The sequence below is a fragment of the Indicator indicator genome, chromosome 20 (genome assembly GCF_027791375.1).
Source record: "Indicator indicator isolate 239-I01 chromosome 20, UM_Iind_1.1, whole genome shotgun sequence".
Lineage (NCBI taxonomy): Eukaryota > Metazoa > Chordata > Aves > Piciformes > Indicatoridae > Indicator > Indicator indicator.
This window is the reverse complement of record NC_072029.1, coordinates 5812062-5835307: the sequence shown is the minus strand read 5'-3', so window position 1 is coordinate 5835307 and position 23246 is coordinate 5812062. Positions and strand designations below refer to the sequence as shown.

General features: G+C 42.4%; 1 protein-coding gene across 2 annotated transcripts in view; it reads right to left on the bottom strand.

Moving 5' to 3' along the window:
* Positions 1 to 1949: 1949 nt before the first annotated feature.
* Positions 1950 to 23246, bottom strand: part of MLLT10 (MLLT10 histone lysine methyltransferase DOT1L cofactor) — a 117689-nt gene continuing 96392 nt past the window's right edge. Inside the window, exons 12-20 of one of the 2 annotated variants that reach the window (XM_054390240.1) lie at positions 18675 to 18792; positions 17257 to 17329; positions 11939 to 12093; positions 9867 to 10055; positions 9400 to 9488; positions 8917 to 9278; positions 5635 to 5737; positions 4795 to 5007; positions 1950 to 3213 (exon numbers count right to left, since the gene is read on the bottom strand). In XM_054390240.1, coding sequence (XP_054246215.1) covers positions 3145 to 3213; positions 4795 to 5007; positions 5635 to 5737; positions 8917 to 9278; positions 9400 to 9488; positions 9867 to 10055; positions 11939 to 12093; positions 17257 to 17329; positions 18675 to 18792 — 1371 coding nt within the window. In that variant the 3' untranslated portion in view covers positions 1950 to 3144. The remainder of the gene's footprint in view (positions 3214 to 4794; positions 5008 to 5634; positions 5738 to 8916; positions 9279 to 9399; positions 9489 to 9866; positions 10056 to 11938; positions 12094 to 17256; positions 17330 to 18674; positions 18793 to 23246) is intronic. The other variant, XM_054390241.1, reaches the window with a different exon arrangement.

Sequence of the window (23246 nt, the reverse complement as noted above, 5' to 3'; positions counted from 1 at the left end):
AACAAGGTTGGTTTTGACTGCATCTGGCCCTCACGTGAACTTGGCTTTGATGTGGTCTCTTTCTATAAAGGGCTGGTGAGTTGGCTTTGTGTCTGGATGTCAGAACTGTCCTTCTCATTATTGCCCTTATGCTGATGGTTGCTCCATCAGGGCCACCCCTGTCTTGGGTTTCTGGCACTAGTCTCTAACAAGTCAGGATTTTAAGCATGCCCTAACTTTGACAATCTCACTAAAAATTCCAACTTTGCTTCTCTCCATCTTACCAGAAGCTGGACACCAGTGTTCAGCCCCTCTCAGATAAAGAAGCCACCCAGCCAAAAGCCCTTCCAGCTTTGCTGGTTGCTGTGCTACTGCTCAGGTAGGAACAAGGTCACTTCCTGCTAGGTGCTATGCACCAGACACTTTTTACCTTTAGCTTAGGTCCACAAACAAAGCAGCAGTCCTGTAACACCCCCTTCCCCAAGACTCCAGCTGAAGGGACACTCAGGCCTCGCTGGTGGCAGGCTGGGTTTTTCTTAACCTCTTGTTTAGCAGTTTGAGGTGTAGCTCTGGTGGTGCTATGGAGTATTCCTTCTTCACACTAACAAACAGTCAATGCTCAGCAGAGCCACCCTGCTGCGAGGGCAGCAGCTCTAGAGCTTGTTGAAAAGGGGCCTGGGTTTAGCCAGCAGACGCATGCCCAGTCCTCTGAGCCTCTTTGGCTAGCACAAAACATTTGCCAGTTACCTCCAGAACATAGGGAATTCTTTCTAGCCCTGAGACCAAGAAGCTATTGACCAGGAGGGATGGTGGGGGTTAGCAATGCCTCCATCTGTGCCAGAGGATGGTTCACATTCCCCTGGTGTTACTTCTGAGCTTGCCCCTTTCTCTCTTAACTCTGGACTCAAATTGTCACCATTTGACAATAAACCAAAAATATTCACTGGAGCAGATGGGACAATAATACATGGTCTATACCAGGGCAAGGTCATCATCCTGCTACTTGCTCCTGAGGCTACAGTAGTGAGGAAGCCCCAACACAGCCCTTGTCTGCCCAAACCTGTACTGCCTCACATCATATCCTCAGGTGACAGGAGGGGAAGCCTTGCGTTCCTCCTTGCTGCCTAGGAAATAACAGCCCAGGATACAGCTGTGTGTTTACCAACCCTCCCTGGACAACAGGCAAACTTCCTGGAGCAAAGAGTGAGCTGGGCTGACAGAAAACAGCACAGAAACCCCAGCCACAGGCCTCAGTCACCTCAGCACAGGCACTGGGTGACTAACCAACCCACCCCAACCTCTGCAGCACTCTCCCTGGGGCTGTTACAGCACCAGCTGCCTGCTGGGCTACTGCTCCTGCGAGATCACTGCCCCTGCTCCTGGAAGGATGAAAGCAAATGAGTGGGGCTGTGGCACAGGCTGTAACTGGATAGGGATGCCCAGCAAGTGAAAATGTCCCTGGAGGGCACTGCAGCTGCAGCAAACATGCACAGGAGCAACCCCTCTTTTAGCTCCGTTGTATGCAATGCTGGTGGCCATGTGCAGTTGTCATCCTTCCTGCTCCGTCCCTCTCCAGCCTCCTGTCAGACAAAGCAGCACACAACTCGAAACATCATTAAAAGTTTATTAACAAAAGCTTTGTACATCTCTTCAGACACTGGGAATTTTACACCTAGGCAAAATAACAGCACATTTCCCTCTGCCCTTTTGTACAAATTGATACAGAATATCCACCAGTGGGGCTGAGCAGGAAAATAAACCACTGGTGGTGCCTTTTGTAAAGTATCTACAAAAGTGATTTGTGACCTTTTTTTTTTTCCTTTTTTTTTTTTTTAAATGTCCCCCAGAACATAGAAAAATAAATTATTTCTTTTCAATTAAATCTACTGATTAGAAATATTACAAATCAAAATATCAATGTTTTCTTAGGAATTCTTCACAATACAAAAACAGATTCACAAAACCTTATTTACAGCAATGAGGTAAGAACTGTGCAATGTTTAACTATGAAACATATTGCAGAATCAATTAATGTGTTCTTCCAGGTCAGTACACAGTGGAGGTCTAACTACAGCTGGGTCTTTTGCCTACCAATTCCCACCTCAGTGCTGATCAGTGGTCACTGCCCATCCCAGCTCCCTTCTCCATGCTGCCCAGGCTCAGGAGCCAGGAGCTCAGCCACTGTGGGAAGTGCTGTAACTAACTCGCCCTCACCCGTTTCAACCACTGCTAATAAATGCTCACGTTTTTGGTAATTGATCAGTGAAAAGTGACCCAGGTACCACTCTGCCTGAGCTCTCTACAGTGGTACAGACACCTCTAGGAAAGGCAGAACAAGGTGGCTGCTGGTGCAACACAGACTACTCCCGCTGCTAACAAGGACAGGGCTAGTGCATGGTCAGCTGCTTGCAGCCATTTCACAAATGGAGGTAGCAACAGGCACTTGGGTTAGGCCAGACACTACACCTGCTTCTGCCAGGCTGGCCTGCTCAGCTGGTAAGGAAACTGTCACTGGAACCACACTGGCTCCTCAAAAAATAACCTCAGGACTCTAAAACCTACACCAGAAGTAATGAACTTTGGATTCCATACTGCAATTCTTACTCTGGAGGAACTCCCACTATGTAACAACAGGAAGCTGAAAGGAATAAAAAGTTCAGGAGTGGATTCCCTTACAAGTTGGGTTTCAAAATAGCTGTCTGAAAAGGAACCAGCAGAGAGCAAGCCCCTGCTGCCGCTCCCAGCTGGGTCTGAGATGACATTGCAGCTGCAGCAGAAGGGCTGGGGCTGCTCTGTTCTTCAACTGCTGCTCTGAAACCAAAGTAAAGCCTGACTGCAGGCAGCTTCACAGCCTGGCACATACAGGACTAGACTGAAGAGTCAAGGCTGTGTTCTCCTGGGGTGGAATTTGTACTTGGTACCATCCTAGTGACAAAACAATCAGGGCTCGCAGAGTCTGATCTGCTTCACAGTCAGAGACATTAAGTACATCCAGTTTAGTGCAACAAGAAAGCAAATGAAAGCCTACCAACAATCTCCTCCGATTAACCCTTCACTGTGCAGTAAGTTCCTTGTTGCATTTCTTCAGTCTGCGGAGAGGGAAGTTGCAGCCTGCAGTCAGAGGAAGTGCTTAGAGCAGCAGGGCCTGCAGGTCTCAAGCCTCCTTCAAACGTCAGCTCTTCTCTGATGCAACTGGTCCAGTTTTATCGTTGAGCCTCTGTGTAAGAGAAAATACTTCTAAAAATCAGATTATAAAATACAGAGTTAGGTCAAATTCATACAAGTGACAGAGCAGGTGAGGTGCATTTACTGGAGCTTCTAAATGGTAGCTTCTGCAGTGCAAACAGCAGGCAGGTGTGGTAGAGTAACAGGGGGGAAGGAACAGCTAAAGGAGTAACTCTGCATGGGAGCAGCTCATACTAAGGTCATCACATTAGAAAACACCAACTGTGCTTCTGCTTTCATTCCAGCAAGACTTGCTGCTGCTCCCTCCTTAGGACCTCATGATGGTCAAGTACCTGCTGGAGAGAGCTGAACTCTACACTGCTCCCTCAGAATGGAAACCTAGTTTCTGTTTTGCCTCTGCCACCATCAGCTGTCTTCCATAAGCTGCTGCAAAAACAGTTCCTGCAAGTACTGTACAGGACTCAGCAAAAGCCTCAGCTCATCTGCTGGGCATTGAGAAAACCTGTTCCAACTGGAAATGAGACTAAAACATCCCAGCTTCTGGCACCAGGGAATTTGGTTTAAAGTCCTTTTGGATTACAGTAGTTCAGCAGCCCACTGCAGTCTGGCTCAGTTCTAACCTTTAATTTAAAAAAATTAAGAAAAAAGCCATTTCAAAAGAAAATTATTTCTAAGGGGCTTGTTCCAATGTTCTGAGACTTCCTGGAATGGTTTACAGCTCCCTGTTAGGTACAAAGCCTGAAACTGGCAAATGGTATTTGTGTCCCCAGTGCTGCCAGGTCACTGTGCTGTGCAGACCCAAAAGTCAGAAGGAAGTGGCATGTGGAATGGTTTGTTCTGATGCAAATTGGGCACAGGGTCTCCATTCCATTCACTCCTGGTTATAGAGAGTGAGGGGAGACAGTGTTTGAACAAACAGTGAAGAATTCTAACCAAAGGCAAGGCCCTGTGACAGCCCCTCCTGCTCTGACAGTGGCCAGAGGAAAATCAAACTCACACAGTGCTGCACTGGGCAGTTGTAACACCACAGCAGAGCCACCTGGAAAGTGACAGCAACCCTGCACAAAGCTGAACAGAAATAACCACTCCAGGGTTAGGAAAAAACAGCTTGAAATTTCATTGCTTATGTTTGTTTAGTGTCTCGCCTTTTGTTTGGGAAGTGCCATAAGAGCCCAGCTGCCTGAATCCTTCCCCAACACTGTGCCCCTAAATTAACTAAGGCTTTGGGAGTAGGTGGTGGAGAGGGGACCAACACCTAGCTCCAAATTCCTCCTGCCTGCTGTTGTGGATGAGCTTCCCTCTTCTCACTACCATGTCTTCTCCAAGGAGCACAGGAACATTGTCTTCCTGCTCTGCTCATCCTTTGTTTTCACAAGTTCCACAAGCTCCCTAACTTCGTTCTCTCTTAATTTCACAGCCTGAGAGAATGCAGTCTGTTCCCTGACTCCTGCAAGAAAGTATTCCTGTCTTGGGGATGGAGGTTACAGGCCAGTGCTGAAAACAGTGGATCATCCTAGCCAGAAAAAATGTGTCTTGTTTCCTTACCTGCCTAGGAAAGGCTTTCTTACTCTATCTTTTAGTTACCTGATGGAGGTACTGCACTGAAAATGAGGTGAGAAGTATACTTACTGTCACCTTCTGAGCTGCATTATCCCCATGGATCGTAAGGAAGGGGTTGGTGGTAGCTGCATTAAGTGGTGAGGCCTGGGTGCCGGACAGCAAATTGTTCATGGGTATCTGTGCTCCTCCAGTAATCTGCAACTGCTGTACTTCAGACTGGTGGTGCTGGTGGTGGTGATGCTGCTGCTGTACTAACTGATACAAAAGAGCCTGATGTTGTTCCTTGAGTAATAAGGAAATCAAAATGAGTCAAGAATTAGTTACTCAAAAATAGCTCCTCCCTGGCTTTTTGCTTATCCCAGTCCTCGGTGCAACTCTGGACCTGGTCCCAGCTAATTTGGGTTACACTCATGAAGTTCCATGAGGCCGTGGGAAAGGGAAGAAAATGAGATCAGCAGCTCAGCAGAAGTTCAGCAAAGCCTGCTGACTCTCAGACCTCTCTCAGAAGAACACCAAACCTGTTTGTCAGAGCAGCAGAACTGCACCACAAACATCACAAACAGTTACCCCAATTACTAATGAGCTGTGTGAAGACAGCTTGAGATGATGCCTCAGCTGGAGCCCTGGTGGAGTCAGAGAACAGACTGGGACATGGCTGGAGTCCACAGAAGATCCCAAAGTCTGCTGCCCACAGGTGATGCTGAGAGAGACAAGCCACCACGTTCAGAGGGGACAGGACGGGACCAAAGGATCCTTAGCAATACACCAAGCCCAGGAATACTCTGCAGTTTGTCACCACAGCCAGCCAAAAAGGCTGAAGCCACTGAAAAAAAGCTGGAACACATTTCTAGGACTGACATCGTTTGATCCATGCCCCAGAACACAAGGAGAGATTCACTGCACACTTACTGATGTGAGCTGCTGGGTGCTCAGTAACTGCTGGAATTGCTGGTGCTGCTGATGGAGCAGAAGCTGTCTCTGCTGGTCAGGAAGCAGTCCGAGTCCCGAGGCACTGTAGGGTTTGACAGGGCAGTACTGGGGTTTAACACAGGCTAGAACTGTGTGCATCTGTCTGATGCTCAAGGGCACTCAGCAATCTTAAATGTAACAAATTCTGAAATCCAAACAGCTTCAAATCCAGTTACATCAGACATATTTGTAAGAACTGCAACAGTAACCATCACTTTTACTCACATTATTTCCTCCTCTTTTCACTTCACTTTTGCTGCATTCTTCTATACTGAAATCAATTTTGTCCACTGCTTTTTTATTCTTTTATCCCACTCTTTCCTTTTTCCTGTATCATGTTTTATCTTTGAACTTCCACTTTTTTCTGTTGTTGCTCTCCCTTCTCTTTATCCCCTCTCTGCATTACTGCCTTGCTCTGCACTGGCACTTGAAAGAAAATCTCCTCAGCCAGCAGCTGAGATCTGAAACAAAACCTAACTGCAGAAGAGCAAAAGCTGCAGCTCCTGAGCTTCCCAGAAGAGGCAGCTGACTGGATTTCACCACAGAGCTTTCTCTAAACCAGATCAGCTTGGAATGTAAATGTAATCCTTTTTAGCTCCTCATTAAAAGGTGTATGATCAGTCTGAAACTTTCCAGCCTATAGTCTTCTCTGGTTGCTGGGATGTAAAGAAACAATCCTATCTTTCCCCTCCGACCACTTATCTCCCTGTTGCCAGACATCTGTAGGAAGCCACCTTTTCCCCAGAGCAGGGCTGAATGTTTTTCTCTGCCAGATGAATGTAGTCTCTCTTTTACCTACAACCTGAAACTCTCCCAAACAGCAAAGTACAAATTAGTGTTTTCTCACCTCTCTGTATCCTGCAGTTGAAGAGCTCACGTAAGTAAGGTCAATATGCACAAAGGTGACTTCACGGTTTGGTAAATAACCTGGCTGGTTTTCACATGAAAATGTCTGAGCAGCTTCTGAAGCTTGGGAAGTTACTTTAAATAGCAGCTTGCAGGAACATCTGGTAAGTCTTTTAATGCCAGAACAACACACAAGAGTTAGCAAGCAGAGCTGAGCTCTTGTGGCCTTGCCAACACTGATTTTAACCATCACCACCACACTTGATCAGTGCCAGGCCTTCCTGCAAGCCCTGCAGAGCCTGCAATGCCCTGTGCCTGCCTCTGCTTGCTACCATGAAACCTTCCCTCTCAGGCAGTTCAAAGAGCAGTGAGACCCAGGCCAGGTAACATTAAAGTTTCACCTAGTTGCCACTGAACTCGAGTGACACAGACAAATGGTGGCTCATCGAGTTTCAGAACCAACAATCTGAACTAGCAGAAAATAACTTTTTTTTTTCTTTTCCTTCAGTCATCCCAGAGCCTCCTCACAACTTAGTTCCAATAGCAGAAAAGCTTTTTCCCATTTTTCAGTGAAGTGTTTGTAATGGAAGGAACAGGGGTGAAGAATGTACAGGTCATCACTAACATCATCTTGGCATCAACTAGCATTAGAGCTTTCTCTGCCTGCACATTTTTCCCCTAAATATACAACTAGGAATATTGAAACCACACAAAATGAGGACAATTGTGAAACACCTCAAATGGAAGGAGGCCCAGCAAATCCTCTGGGTTTGCTCAGGAAAATAGACAGTTGTACTCTTTTAAATTGAATATAAACAGATCACACAAGAACAGAGAGAAGTGGAAATGCTGGTGGAGTTGTACATCATAAGCTTGTTGTAGCAGAACACTGAATCATTGGAATATTCCAGACTATGCCAGAAGTCAGAATGAGAGCCTACTGAACAGGGTACTAGCAGCAGTATCCTGTGTGAACTGGAGTAGTCTACCTCTAGGATACACACTCAAAGGTTACCTTCTGCAATATAAAGAGTCAGAAATAAATAATCTGTGCATTTACAAAATCATCTGAGAAAGCAGCAGCATGACCAGGGGATTCTGGTATCACTTCCAGATTCCTCCTCACACTTTTGGGAAGAGCAACACAAAAGTGTTGTTTTCAGGATAAGGACTTCTGCTAAAGGAGATAGCTTCTCATTAACAACATGAAACATGAACAATCTATGAAGGGGGAAGTTCACCTAGCTTATAAACTATGAAAAATACCACCCTGAGTAAAAATACAGCAGCACACCAAAACAACAGGATACACCTGAAAGCATCAGCTTGGAAGATCCTGTTGAAGCAGTATCACAAAACAGTATGGACACAACTACTCAGGAGCTGCCAAACCAACTGCAAGGAAAGACACTAGAAAGACAACCTACAGAATCAGGGATCCCCTGCATCATTCCAACCACATCAGCCTTTTGTCATGGGTGATCCACAATCACCTCCACAAATAAACTCGACTTCAAAGGCAAGAATCCACTTCCCCTATTTGCAGGCACTTGTTTCTACACAGAACCCCAGGTCTCCTTCCCAAAGGAAGGGCAATACAGGGGGTGGGGGGAAGGGGAGCTGGGAGCATGAGTTAGCCCAGGCTCTACTCTTGTCCCAGAACACTTCCAGCCCAAGCAGCCCATTCCCCTTTCCGGGAAGCAGCTGTCTCCTTTTATTACCCATTTGCCTTGCAGCTCCAGCGGCAGCAGTTTATGCTGCTGATACCTGGGTTTGGGGAAGGGCTGTTAGCAATCCTCAAGCATGGATCTTTTTATCCATTTAAACCTTCCTTAGGAACACTACTTGACAAACTCACTTCTTTGGAGTCAGAGGCAGAAACAGCAGACACCATGCCAGTGTATTACCACCCTGGTTAGTTATGCCTATTACACCTTTTAATTCCATGACCATATATTGTTCTTCTCCCCCTCCCCCTTCTTACTGCAACAAATGGTAGCTTTTCCAGGGCTCCTTTAATCCTGGAAGAACAATTGGCAGGACAGAGAACATTCTTTTCCGAGCTGCAACACGAGCTGAAGCACATTTACATAATTACATTTGTTTGGGAATGTAACCTGACGAAACCCCAGGAATAAATGGACATCAGGATTCCCCAAAGGTGAGCAGAAAACCTCTTTTCTTTAAACTTGACTGTTTGTGCTTCCATTAAATGCTTTCTTATTTTCATTCCCAGATCAGGAGCAGAAGCTATTGGTAGAGTTACAGGCTAAGGAAGGACAAACCGCACCTTCTGAATAAGAGGGGTAAAAAATACAGCTAAGCTGAAGAGCAGCAGGCACTGGCAGGAAAACCATTCCATCAGCAAAGCCTTACCTGTTATTTAAGGTGGTTGGCAGGGGATGTGCTGCGTTGGGTGGCACCGTTGCGTGAGCCAGAGGAGAAGGGTTCTGCGATATTGTTGCTGGGGTCTGAATGACCCCATTTAAAGCTCCTACAATCCCATTGATTGCCAGCTGGCTGGCTGGCAGCGCTCCAATTATTCCACCCACACCAGGCACTGCAGGAATGGTGGAGGTTACAGTCTGCATACCACTAGCTAGTGCCCCCACTGTCACACCATTGACCTGTTGAACTCCTGTGACTCCTGAGCCTTGCTGAGCTGGACTCTGCCCAGCAGGTGGTGGAGTGGAAAGAGCTGATGAACTGCTGGTGCTTTGTCCGCTGGAGGTTATCTCCTGGTGTAAAAACAAACAACAAAACCCCCTCAGCTGCATAAAATTTCACCTAACAGCACAAGGCAAGGACTATGATGAGTTAACTCCTAACAACTTGAAGTTTAGAAGAAACAAAAATTACCTGATTTAATACAGGGAGAGAATTGTCTGGTAAAAAACTGTTTCCCAGATGAGGGCTTTTACTGCTGTTCAAGGAATCAGTGCTAGGTGCTAGAAAAAAAACCACACAGTGGTTAAACTTCTGTAACATGTAAATATACTCTGAATAATTACTTCAAAATAATGTTGAAGTTAAACATAGAAGATGTAAAGTCAACCTTCAAATGAACTGCTGAAGAGTAACGTTTTAACTAATTGGTGAATCAACAGATTCAAACAGATGTGCTCCAGGCAGAAGTAAAGGAGAAACTGCACTGAACCAAGTAATAATGGTTCCAACTGGCTTTTAAACATTCAAACACATCCAGGAATACAAAGTCTGTGTTGATCCTACAGGTAAATGCATCTCCCACCAGTGGCACAGGTGAATGAAACAGATATTTCATATCAATACATGCTCACGTTTCTCTGATACTCTCCTCTCCTTACCTGCTTGTACTGGAAAGGGGTGCACTTGATGGGAAGGGCTGGGGTTTGAAGTGATTGTTGGAAAGGGCACTGAAAGCTGTGCATTGAGTAGCTGAAGCCGCTCCTTCTTGGCAGTCAGATTCTTGATCTGCTCCTCTAACCTCCTGTTCTCAACCTGAAGCTGGTGTAAGGATTTAAGCATCCCTAGAACTGAGGTAGAAACACCTGGGTTATACTTCACAGCCACATTCCAAAAACCAGTAACATCTTCAGGGGGTTTCATTCCTGTACTGCAATTTAAAACTAGCACTAAGTCATATGTGAAAATAGGAATAAAATCATTACTGAAAGATATAGCAAAAAGGAATTTGACTGCAAGTGGAAAGGTTTAGGATCAATTTTGTGTAATTTAAAGTGCAGAAAAAAGTATGCAGCATGTGACAGTAATTTTGCAATGTATCTACACCCTGGCTTGAATGAAGTCCCATCAGGGCTGACATTCATTTTAAGCAAAGAGCAGCACAGGATAACTTAGCCCCATACCAGAATACAAACTCAGTATTGTTTTAGTAGCACAGGTTAATTGAAATAGATTTTTCCCAACTCTGCAGCTGCAGTCTGAGCCATTTTTTAGCATTATCAGAACAGAGAAAGGTTGGCAAATACAAATCCAACTAACAGAGCCAACAACATTCATGTAAGAACAACCCGTTTGTGCTTTAATGCCTTGTACAGGCAAATCATACACTTACAGACACCCTGACAGAAGATCTCCTCCAAGCTGAAGCTCTCAGGACACGGCTGGTAGGAGCAGCAGCCCTTCCCTGCTCTGGGCAGCGATCTGCAGATCCCCCAGCAGGGAGCACTGTGCGAGCACTGCAGTTGCCACCCCTTTTTTTGTAGAAAAAGGGGGCAGCATCTTCCACACAAACCTGGCTTTTACCAAGCAGGGGCTTCCCAAACTCCGATTTGATTTCAGAACTTGTATTTCCCAACTAGTACCAGAGTGCAACTGTCAAGCCACAGGGATAGCCTCCTTTTTTTTTTTTTTTTAATTCTAAATTGTATTTGTTTAACATGACCTCTGGGCCTACTACAGACATAAGTCTACTGGTATAGGCACATCTGGTCATTTCCCAAGGATTTAGCTTTTATCCCTCCTCTTCAAGAACATACAAAGGAACCCTCAGTGAGCCCAAATGAGATGCAATAAGACTTAGCTAAACCTGTCCTCCAGCTATCATGTTTAAAGGATTATCCCTGCATGAATTTCCTCACAATTAGCATTTTTGTCAGGATACCATTCATAAAAATACCAACGAGATACCATTTTACACTACCAACAAGAGCTGTATGCTCAATAAAATGGAACATAAACCCTAACCTGGTATTAAAAAACACACAGCTGAATTGTTTTAATTTATTCAGTCATTGTCTTTGATACTGATATATTATTGAATATGGAGAGCCAAGTGTTCTACTCGTCCCTTCTGCTTTTAACATATTCATTTTTGGACTATTCCACTCTATTAAGCATAACTTGGAGAAAAATAATTACTTGCTTGCTTTGAGAACTTCACAAGAAACACAGAACGAAATAAAGATGGGAAAGCCCAGCAGGACACCTGCCTAACATTTGTAAATGTTTTTTAAAAACAGCAACAGAAGTAGGCAGTTTAGATTGAAAAGGAAAAAAAAAAAAAAAATAGGATGATAAAAAATTGTCATGCCAATTTATATCCCACTATACACAGCAGTCTGAAGAGCTGTGCTTTGCCGTTTACAGCGGTGGATCTGAGAGCCCAGAATTCATTTCCAAACTCTGCAGCTGACCAGCTGGATCTGCAAGTCACCTCCTCTTGCATGATACAAGCTCCCCCCATCCATAAAAACGTAGATGATTATAGAGAACTCTCTTGCAGCCTCTGAAGCCATGTGCTGCATTAAAAGGTACGTCACCACTGAACACTACAGTCACAGTTCTATTACCAGCAGCAAATATATTCTTTTTGAATTCTTGGGCAAGCACTGAACAGCAGTTCTGAATGAGAGAGCTAACAAAAAGAAGTAATAAAGAGAATGTGAGTACTCACTGTCACTAGGGGTGCCTTGCTCTAATAAAAACTGTTGTCCTTCACTCCATTGCCTCTCCAGAAGCTGTTCTATGCTGGCTGCTACCGGGGGCAAATTCTCCCCGCAACTGTTCCCTGATTGATCATAGCGAATCTGCAGGCTGCTTACAGGGGATCTGTGGAAAATATTGCAATTTATTGGTTAAAGAAAAGGATAGAAGAAAATGTCTTAGTATAAAACGGTTGCAATTTCTTACCTTTTATCAGACCTTAACACCTACATATCTTATACTTCCAAGACAAAGTTAATTCATCAAAATCACTAAGACCTCCTGGTTCCCACTGCCAAGGCTTTAATAAAGATGTAGTATTTCACAACATGAGAATTTACACGGAGAAGGCACACAATAACCTTTCCTTGCACACAACCTAACATCATACCCAACTGACAAACAGCACTCCATTACATCATACAGCACATACAGCAGGAAACCAGTGTACGTGGATACATACAGCACCTGGCTTCATAAAAATAAAGAAATGAAGTCCTCAAACTTTGCCCAGAGAAAACCAGGAAGATAAAAACAATTTCTGAAAGTCAGTATAGAAATGATACTTCCATGTAGAAAGGCCAAATATAATTCCACTGCCCAACTTTCAGAAAGAATCATGTAAAACTAGATTTTTGTGGGACCATATGAAAATATTTCACAAGGGATGCAAGGGAAGGTGAAGTTATCCTCTGTCATGCACACTTAATTTACTTCCTTCTTCAGCCATGATCACACATAGTTCAACAAATAATCCCTTTGCCACATCTTTTCTCATTCAGGAGCAAATTAAATGTTCAGGTCCCGCAAGAAGGCTTCTGTTGCATTGGATGGGGCAAAATTTAACCTGTGAGCAAAACCAGATGTTTGGTGTATTTCTGACTGATGATTCTGGCCTCGTGTATGCGTGGTCCCACTCTTCACACAGGGCCAAAGCCCATTAAAGGCTGGTTGGTGGCTTTGCTTTGTTGTTGTTTGGGAGTTTTAAATCAACTCCAGTGAGGTGAGATTCAGGTTCTTATATATTGGTACTAGTGGTGCCATCACAGGATCACAGCTGTACTGTTCTACATGTCGTGTAAACTTACCAGCAAGACCACCATGGTCCAAGTACCGGACAACATACAGAGCTCAGGAAATCAGTGTGTTAATTATGATTAGTGTAATAAGCAGTGGTCACAGCACATTAGCTACCTAATGACTGTCAAGCATTTTGCAGGCACCAGAGCAAAGCGACTTTTATGAGGAAAGGTTTTAAGTAGGTGACTTAAGAGCTGTGTAAGTATTTATAAATAATTCCTCCTTTGCATACAGGATGAAAGAAGAAAACCACTTGTTAAAACAAAAAGCCCTGGTGAATGGGTAACCAAGGTAGTGTTTTTTGACAAGAGATGACAACTCAACAGCATTGAACAGTTCAGCACAGACATGGCAAAACCAGCCTTAAGACTAGTTGTTTATATGATGTGCTGAAGTGATAAGGAAGAGGTTTATGCAGAAACATTCTGAACAGATGTACTACATGCCACAAAACCATACACTTTTTAAAAAAATTTTTAAAAATCCCCCACAAACCAAAACCAGAAAACAAATAAGAGAAAACCACCACAACCTCCCTGCTTGCTTTTGAAGGGTGCATAATGCTATTTTTAACAGATTGCACCAAGAAAACTCTTGTTGGGCTTAGGACTGTTTCCTATCCATTTCATGAAGGTAGAAACAAAGCAATACATGAGTGTGTAACTTCTGCAATCCTGCACTGGAAACCCAGACAGATGAGGCGGGGAAAAAAATTCTAGATTTTCATGTCTCACAGTATTAGTCAATCCATCCTCTCATCCTCTTCCAGCTGAATGCCCGTCTCAGCCATTAGAAATGGCACAGTTCCTGCATACCGAGATTGAATCCCTATTCCAAATAGTATTTGATCATAGTTTCCAACAGGATTGTAAGTGTGCTGTATGCACAAGTCTGATGCTGTCACTGAAGTGGGAATCCCTTGCCTCATGTTTCATACTTTGCTTACTTTGTCAAATGTTTTTTGTTTAAATTTGTTGTTTAATTTGGGGTAGAGTTTATTTGTTTAAATTTGGGGTAGAGTTATTCATATTGTTACAGTATTAATTGTAAGCAATACAGCACGTAGATAGAAGCATACACATAAATTTCAGTTCAGGTATAATAACACAGTTTTAAATCTAAGGTTAAGTATGGGGTAAAAGAAATTTTAAGTACTACCTTGGGAAAAGCAGCAATTCCTTTGCAAAACAGAAACAGCTCACATTACCAGGTATATTTATATTTCTCATATATATTAAGATTTTTAAGATGACAGCTTAAACATCAAACACTGTGGCTATAGAGGGGTACAAAGACGTAACAGTATGAATTCAAAACGACCGTACAGCTCATGACTCACATACGTCCTTCTCTGAAGAAACTGCGTCATGAACAGCCAACAATTGTTTCTGCAAGTGTTTTTGTTTTAAGCAACTCTTTGAGAAGTATTTGGCTCTTTCTGAAAGTGTGTTATTTATATAGCTCATAAGCTTCAAAGGGAATAGAGTCGGGACGTGCAATAATAACAGATAAAGCAGGTAACATTCAGAGTTACGAAGTTTTCCGTTCACAGATTTTAAAAGTTAGCTTTTTATTCATTATAATCCATATTTTAACTATTCCAAGTTACTTATTTAACTGGGGAATGTGGGCAGTTAGCACATACATGTTGACATAGGTGTGATCTTCCCTATCATACAAACGAGGGGTGAAATTCACTGACTGCTGAACTTAACTGAATGGGTCAGCTTTCTGAATTTTTTTTTCCATTCTAGGTATTTCAAACTAATTTTTTCCTTCTGGAACTGCAGCAGTGATTTCTCCCCCTCCTTTTTCTGACTTATTTTTGAACAACTCTTCTATCATGCAAAAGCCATCTCCTCTCTGCAAAATGCTACAACTTCCAAATGCTGAAAGCAAGCTCTGCAATTGTGGGCTGAGGTGGCCTTTGTATCATACAGCTCTCCTTTGCCACTCCCACCAAAACCAGATTAATGTCGGTTATATAAATACTGAACTGTACATACCCTGAGCATACACTCTACAGAACCACCACATGTAAGAAATTTAGCTTCCCAAGTATTCTAAGCCTAAAGACAGGCCAGGCCTGCCGCAAACGCAGCGCAGCCCAGGCTCCTGCAAATCCAGCGCAGCCCAGGCTACCGCAAATCTAGCCCAGCCCAGGCCTGCCGCAAATCCAGCCCAGCCCAGGCCTGCCGCAAATCCAGCGCAGCCCAGGCCTGCCGCAAATCCAGCGCAGCCCAGGCCGCCGCAAATCCAGCGCAGCCCAGGCCGCCGCAAATCCAGCGCAGCCCAGGCCTGCCGCAAATCCAGCGCAGCCCAGGCTGCCGCAAATCCAGCGCAGCCCAGGCCTGCCGCAAATCCAGCGCAGCCCAGGCCTGCCGCAAATCCAGCGCAGCCCAGGCCGCCGCAAATCCAGCGCAGCCCAGGCCGCCGCAAATCCAGCGCAGCCCAGGCTCCTGCAAATCCAGCGCAGCCCAGGCCTGCCGCAAATCCAGCGCAGCCCAGGCTCCTGCAAATCCAGCGCAGCCCAGGCCTGCCGCAAATCCAGCGCAGCCCAGGCTACCGCAAATCCAGCGCAGCCCAGGCTACCGCAAATCCAGCGCAGCCCAGGCTCCCGCAAATCCAGCGCAGCCCAGGCTCCTGCAAATCCAGCGCAGCCCAGGCCTGCCGCAAATCCAGCGCAGCCCAGGCTACCGCAAATCCAGCGCAGCTCAGGCTACCGCAAATCCAGCGCAGCCCAGGCTCCTGCAAATCCAGCGCAGCCCAGGCCTGCCGCAAATCCAGCGCAGCCCAGGCTACCGCAAATCCAGCGCAGCCCAGGTCTTTGCTTATTAACTAAGGTGGCAATAACAAAATTGCCATAACTTGTATGCATAAGAAGAGTAATTAATATACAATGAAACTGTCACTTCTTAATTGTTGAGCATTTCCTTTCACAAAATTCCCTTACCTTTCTTGTCTGTATATATATACACACACACACAGAGACACATCCCTTAGTTATATAGACTTCCCTGATAATGTACATCTAAGGTATTTATACTGTAAACACAGTCTAAACTAATTTGTAGATTTATTGCTTCAATAGCAACACATAGTGGAAAGCTAAAAAGCCAGTTCATGACTAGGTAATAATACCTAACAATTATAATGGATATTCTCAGCCCATTCAACGAGAAGTCTTCTGATTAAGTAAGGAACATAATACAAGATCAACAACACCAGGCACATACATTAAATTATCTAGTTTGGAAATAGTTGTTATAAATTACTGTGATACACACATACTACAACAATCAAATTCATTGTTGCAATGCTCTGTGTAACTACTGCATTTTCAGCTACCCTAAAATCCTTTACAATATAAAATCCCCATTGTTAGAACCCAAGTGAAAAAAAAAAAGTACTAACACTAGAAAATCTAATTCATATGGGATCCAGTATGAAAAATAAAGCCCTTTAAAAACTAAGGGTCACTTAAAAAACACAGAAAATATTTTAAACACAATATTGACATTTTAACAGCATGTTATTTGAAAATAAAATAATGTGATACAATTCAAGTCAGATTTCTGTAGCAAAGGTGAATTGCAGCAGAACAAAAAAAGTGATTTTGTTTTACCACAGAGGTTTGCTGCATGTTTGGAAGTTGCGAAAGGAATACTCGTTTGAAATTTTCACTGATATTTAACTTCTCAGACCATCTTGTCCCTGTATAGTCTAAGTCTTTATAACTTGGGGATTTTTGCAAATATGACTAAAAATACAACAATGGTAATAAATGTGAGGAGACAAGATTAAATGATAGATTTTCAGTGATCAATAAATCCTTCTAAAGCAACTCTCCATTCCTTAAGCAAAGTCCTTCATTTGTAAACCTAATTTCAGCTAATACAAAGGTGGATTTCAGCATATTTTTAGCTATCTGGACATACTAAGTTTGGGGGGGGTTTAGACTGATAAATGTCTATAAAAATCAATGTGTATATACTTGTGTGTATATATACATACATATATCTATGCTTTTAAAGCACACATGCATGATAAATGTCTATAAAAATCAATGTGTATATACTTGTGTGTATATATACATACATATATCTATGCTTTTAAAGCACACATGCATTACTAGAAAAAGAGGCAGCGAAGTTTCCAAATCTTAAAACATTTCCTCTGCCTGCCCTCTCCAATGTAAATAACGCTTACCGTGGTGAGAGACTTCCTCTGGGTGAGCCTCCTCTGCCAGCAAGGCTTCGGCTGTTATCTCCAAGATCTTGATCTGCAGTGTAAATATTTCACAGCTGATAAATCGACTCTTCTTAGATAACAGTTTTAAAGCTGATGCAGATATTTGGAAAACGCCTTAAAATCTCAACTTCTATCTGCAGTTACCGCTGAAGTCTGAATATGTAACTCGTTTAAGATTGCTGAACTGTAGCATGTAAGGTGTTGTCCTTACACATTTCTGAGGCTGTACCAGGCCATGGATTATGTTCACTTCTTTCATTCCTTTCAGTTTTACAGCACAGAAGCGTGGTTTGCATTTGCAGTACCCTCCCCTCAGCCACTTTTAATTTGTACGGTGAAAGTAATGAATCACAGCTGTGGACAGCTAATCTGTATGCTTATCACAGCAAATCCTGATGCTCTGTATTTTTTTAACACTTTGCATCCCAAACCAACTCATAAAACACGTAAGGTATTAAACTTGCCGCTGTAGTCTAACAAGCACACATTATTCTGCAAATTTACTGAAAACTTTATGAAGGCGTGTAATTCACTAATTCCTATTTATAAGCAGAAGCATAGGAAAGTCCCTCACTAAAAAGGTAGTAAAACAAACAAAAAAGGCCTCATTAAATATACGAAAACGTTTTGCTTGGAAGGACTCAAAAGGGTTATTTTCCCTATGGCCTCTCAATAAAATAACCCTATCTGCCCCCTTCAAGGTTGCCCTCCCCCTATTCTGAGTCAAGTGACCTCCGACCTCTTGGAGGGCAAAGACATGACTGATCCATTCTTGGTAAACTGCTAAACTCATTCCCTTCCCCCAAACAGGCATGACTACTACGACATGTCAACAAATCCTTACGGAGGGAATGAAACAAAGCAAAGCCAGAGGCTCATTAAAGCCGCCGAGGAGAGCCAGGGTACAAACTGCCAAGCGGTAAATATTCACAGGATTATGAAACGTGCACAAGTTCTCTGGCGGGATCTCTTTCACACGCGCTCCTATGCAATGCAATTTCATGAATTATGCAAATCAAGGTTTAAACTATCCACGGCAGAACCCAGAGCTGCCTTACTCTCCTTGCAAAAGAGCTGGGAACTGAACACATCAATCACGGAAGTCACAGGAGACATTGTTGCATTCCTGCCTGCTGATGGCTCTGCTTAAACATTTACATTTCAGACACTACAAAAAAAAAAAAAAGAGAAGAAAAAAGGCAGAACACCCCACGCCCTTCTGCGGGACAACCCAGAATTTACTTCCAACACAACAACTTCACGTGGATGTTTAATAACCAAATGCTGGGCAGAGTTCAAACCCAACATTTAACCATCTTTTGAAAAAGGTTGGGATGTGTAAAGTTGCCTGTGTGGGAGCAGCAGCGGGAGCTTACCTGCTTGGCTGTTTTCAGACTGAGCTATAAGTGCTGCCATTGCTGAACTGGGATTCAGCCTATTGCCGTACATGTGGGATGGAGGCAGACTGAGCGAAGATCCAGGAAGGGTGTTTGCCTGCAAGAAATCAATTACAGCTTGAATCCTTTTTTAATAAGAGGAAGAAATGGGAAATATGTTTTTAAAGAAGCCTTCCCAGTGCACAGATTTCTTTTTAAGGTGACGGATTTTTAGAAACTTTATGTATTTGAAAGGGGGAAAAAAAAAAAAAAGGGTCTTCCATTTGTGAGTACAGAAACAGAACTGCAGCTCTTGAAAAATACATCAGGCTTGAAAGTGTGTTTTACTTGTTGTTGGCAAGATCTGTTAATAACAGCAAAAAAAAATCTTCTAATAAAAAAAATATGACTGCAGCAAATATTAAAATACCTCAGCTGCATTTTAAAAGCAGCACAGAGGAGCAGGATGGGCAGAGTTCCTTGCAGTCCTGAAGTATGCGCTCAGTGCTAGGACTTCGTAGCATGGCGACCATGTGGTTATCCTCCTAATTATTTAATCTTATTAAACCATTTACAAAATAAGGGCAGGTAGACAACAGATGTCTCACAAATGCTTGGGTTCCTTACATCACAAGCCGGCTGTGGAGGTCAAAAGGTCCAACTTTCAGCTCTATAGTTTAACTACACAGAGCCATATTTCCTTTGCTCAGCTCCGTCATTAGTAAAACCGGCACACTATTTTGTTACTTCCTATTTTGATAGACTTGGGAGCCTGGTGGTTTTTTGTTTTGTTTTGTTTTTATTTTAAAGAAGGCAAACAGCCATTACAAGTATGCTTTCTATACAATAGGGGGCTCACCGAATCACAGCTTTGCCCTGACCCCCATATAAGGAACTGTATTTTTGGCAGTAGGCCAGCTCTACTTATTGAAGAGCTCCCAAAGTTTGTGTTCATTCATGTTGCTAACCACAATTCTGAAGGTCTCTGCTGGGACTTGTGCCAAGCAAGCGAAAATGAACCCTTAAACAGATGAAGCTAAGGAGACTGGCCAAAATCTTGCATAATCCAACGCAATAAAAATACCTTCTTCCTTGGCTGCTTATGCTTTTTCCCTTTCGAAGAAAAGATTGGTGTCAAATGCTGAGTTGCAAAGACAGGCAATCAAAGACAAATAAAAAACAAAATCAAAAAGTATGGCTGCTTATTAAAAAGGCATCCTCCTACCTGATAAAAATACTATTTCAGAGCAAAGAAAAGACTGCAATGTGGGAGGGGGAAGAGGGGAAAAAAATTTCAAGATACATAACTTGGGTGATCACCGGTTTAAAAACGAATCTTTTAGGAAAATATAAACAGAGGAAACTTCTTTAAAAAAAAAAATTTGAAAGGGGGGAAAAAAAAAAAAGGTGAAGAGTAAGGAACTCAATTTGTGGGACATTTTGACATGTCTAACTGCACACAAGAGACAGGGGAAAACATGCTGGTTATTACAGCAAAATATTACAGAGTATAAACTATGTCTCTGGAAAGAATCACACACTACCATTAAGTTTTGGCTTTCTGCCAACATATTAAACTTGATGAATGGACTTTTATGAATTCACACAACTGTTTTCAATGATGCTTTATTTACTACATACTGCTGAGAAATTGTGCTTGAAACTTAACTTTTCTCTACTGTCACAAAGTTAGGAAAAGCCACAAGTGATGACTTACAATGATCTTTTTTTTTTTTCCCCATTTTTTTTTGCAGGTCTGTGTACAATTGCTAGACACAGAACCACACTTTCACGTCTAATCTGGCTGTTAGTTCTTTCTTCTTTTTTTCCTCTAAAGAATTGTATTTGTTTAATACAATTAATCTCAATTATTTGTAAGTCTTAAAAACGATGCAGGCTTTTCCACCTACCCATGCATAACAGCTCATACAGGATGTAAGAGTGCTGTGACACCAATGCAGGCAGCAATAGTGCACAGCTTCTGCTTTTTCCCTTCATAAACTTCTGCAGCACAATTTCATTTCAGCCACATCATTCACTAGCAACCTTCAGCTGTCCTCCTCTCAGAAACAAACCAAACATCAAAACCAAGGTAGTTTTTTGTCAGATGTTTTCACTGAAGAAACCTTACAGAATGGAATATTGCTTATCCATTATTTGCCTTCCCATCTAAGAGATGAGACTAGCAATGTGAAAATATATATCCACTTTATTAAATAAACTGTTTCAGGTTCTGCGTTACTCAAATATAGTTTGTGCTTTAAAAGAAAGAAACAAAATCACAACCAACAAGTTGTTGTTGTTCTGTTTCTATAGAAGAGTTCCCTTAATTATAGCAAGTGCACAGCTTATGTTTTAAACAGAAGCTGCTCTACTTTGAGGAATTCACTGCAAGGCTGCTTGAAACTGTGCAATAGCCACAAGCTATCACTTTGTGATGGCAGGGCAGCTACAATCAGCAAGGAGAACCTATGTTTATTTGACTGAGACATGCCCAAATAGCTTTAAGAACTTTCTAAAAGTATCCAAGTGTCTTGAAAGGAGTTGCTAAAGTCTGCTGAGTAACCATCACACCACAAAACAATAGACATCAAAGGAATTAAACCACATTTGCTAAGTGGCTTGATATCACAGATCAAAAGACTTAGCATGACTTAAACAATATCTAAGAACTTTTTTTTCCACAAGCAGTGGTTTACCCTAGACTTAAACCATTTAAAATAATGGTAAAGGTGTCCTCCAGCAAGTTGGAACTAAAAGAGTTCTAGTGACATCACTCATCCTATGCAACTCTCACTGGGAAAAGCCACCTTAATAAAGCTGCTCAAGTAACCTGGAGGTGAGCAAAAAACTTCCCCAAATTCCTATTTTTAAATGGCAATGCATAATGAAAAGAGTTACAATTTGTGAAGCTTTCTTATGCATGTGACAACTTCATCTGACAGGGAAGGAGACGTGGAGGAGGTGCTGCATTTATTTAAAGGTGAAATAGGAGCTTCATGTTTCACTCCCAGGCAAAACAAGCTGTAGCAAGCATTTATTAAAAATGCACAATCATCCTGTCAATACAGATTAAGGTCATGTTCCAAAATGCAGAACTTTTAAAGATGTAGGATTCTTTATTTCAGCTGATTCTATTTAAACGGTCACCAGAATACATCATCAAAACGTAGGAACTAATAAAATAAAGAGACTGCTAAGTATTTGTTTTGAAAAGGCAGCAAATGTTCCTGAAACGATTTGAGCAAAAGGATTTAAGCCCACGTAGAGGTCTAGAATACACTGCTTTCATTTATGGCATGTTCAATAAATCAGTAAAGCAATAAGCAGCAGAGCAGCACAGAAGGAAGATACCCTGTAATTCATGGGATGCCCCCGTGCAGTAAGAATAAATGATTGATATTTGATTGATGCTTAAAAACACATTTCTTTTACAGCATGAGTAGACAGGGCAAATATATTCTTCTAAATAAAGAACAAGACTTGCAAGTTAACCAAACTTAGCTTGTACATATAAATGTCTTCTGAAATACTGAAAACAGTTTTCTGTTTGGTACTTTACTGGACAGTATGATATCATCAGATGTAATCATACAAAGATTCCCAAGCTGACACTTGTTTCCATTCATAACTGGACATCAACTTAAGTTTCCAGGGAAAACAGTTTCTTAATTTCAGGAGTTACAGGTTCTTTAGGGAAATAAAAACTAAATGGAGAAAAATAAGACCATACTTAGCTGTATGCAATTAGACTAGGTCTCAAAAGCCTTTGAGAGCAGCTATTCCAGTGCTCCATGCAGGTTTTGTGCTATTAAGTATTTTCTGATAACAGGCCTCATTTCTGTCTCAGCTCCACACCAGTAAGGTTTTAACACTGGGTGTGTGATGAGAGATGAAACCAAGTGTGAACAACTTTAGGGTCCCGTGAGTAGGCTGACTGTTGAAGCTGTCAGGTTCAATTGCATCATTCCACATTATTCAATGCCCCAAACTGCTCCCTAATTGTTAGGGGTTTAACATATTCAAACCCATTGTTTAGGCTAATGCTGAAATGCCTGCAGTTGAGTTTCCATAAAGAAAGGGGAGGGATTTAATTGTAGTTAAACCATTACTGAACTCTCCTCCTTTCATGATAGGACAACAAGGATGGCTACAACAGCCAATTCCAAGACAGCTTCTTCATCAGTTTTTATCCAATCACCAAACCTTTTCCCCTCTGCTTTAAAAGCAGTCACTGCTATGTTGTAGTTTTACCTTGTATTATGATGCTGCTTTAGTGACAGACCACCTAATTACCTACTTGAGCCAAGACCTATTTGTCAATAATAATTTTAAAGGTGATCTTTACTTCTTATTTAAAATACAAACATACCATTGCACTGTCTATATCCTTGAAGCATGAGTGCCAGGTTGATATGGTTGGGGTCAACCTGCTGCGATAGAAACATGAAACTACTCCTTGTTCCTCTTAACACTAAGTAAAGAAACCAAGAGCACTAGATATTACCAGTTACTATTACCAGTAACTATTACTTAAGGCCAACTACTACTATAAATAGTATTAAAAAAAAA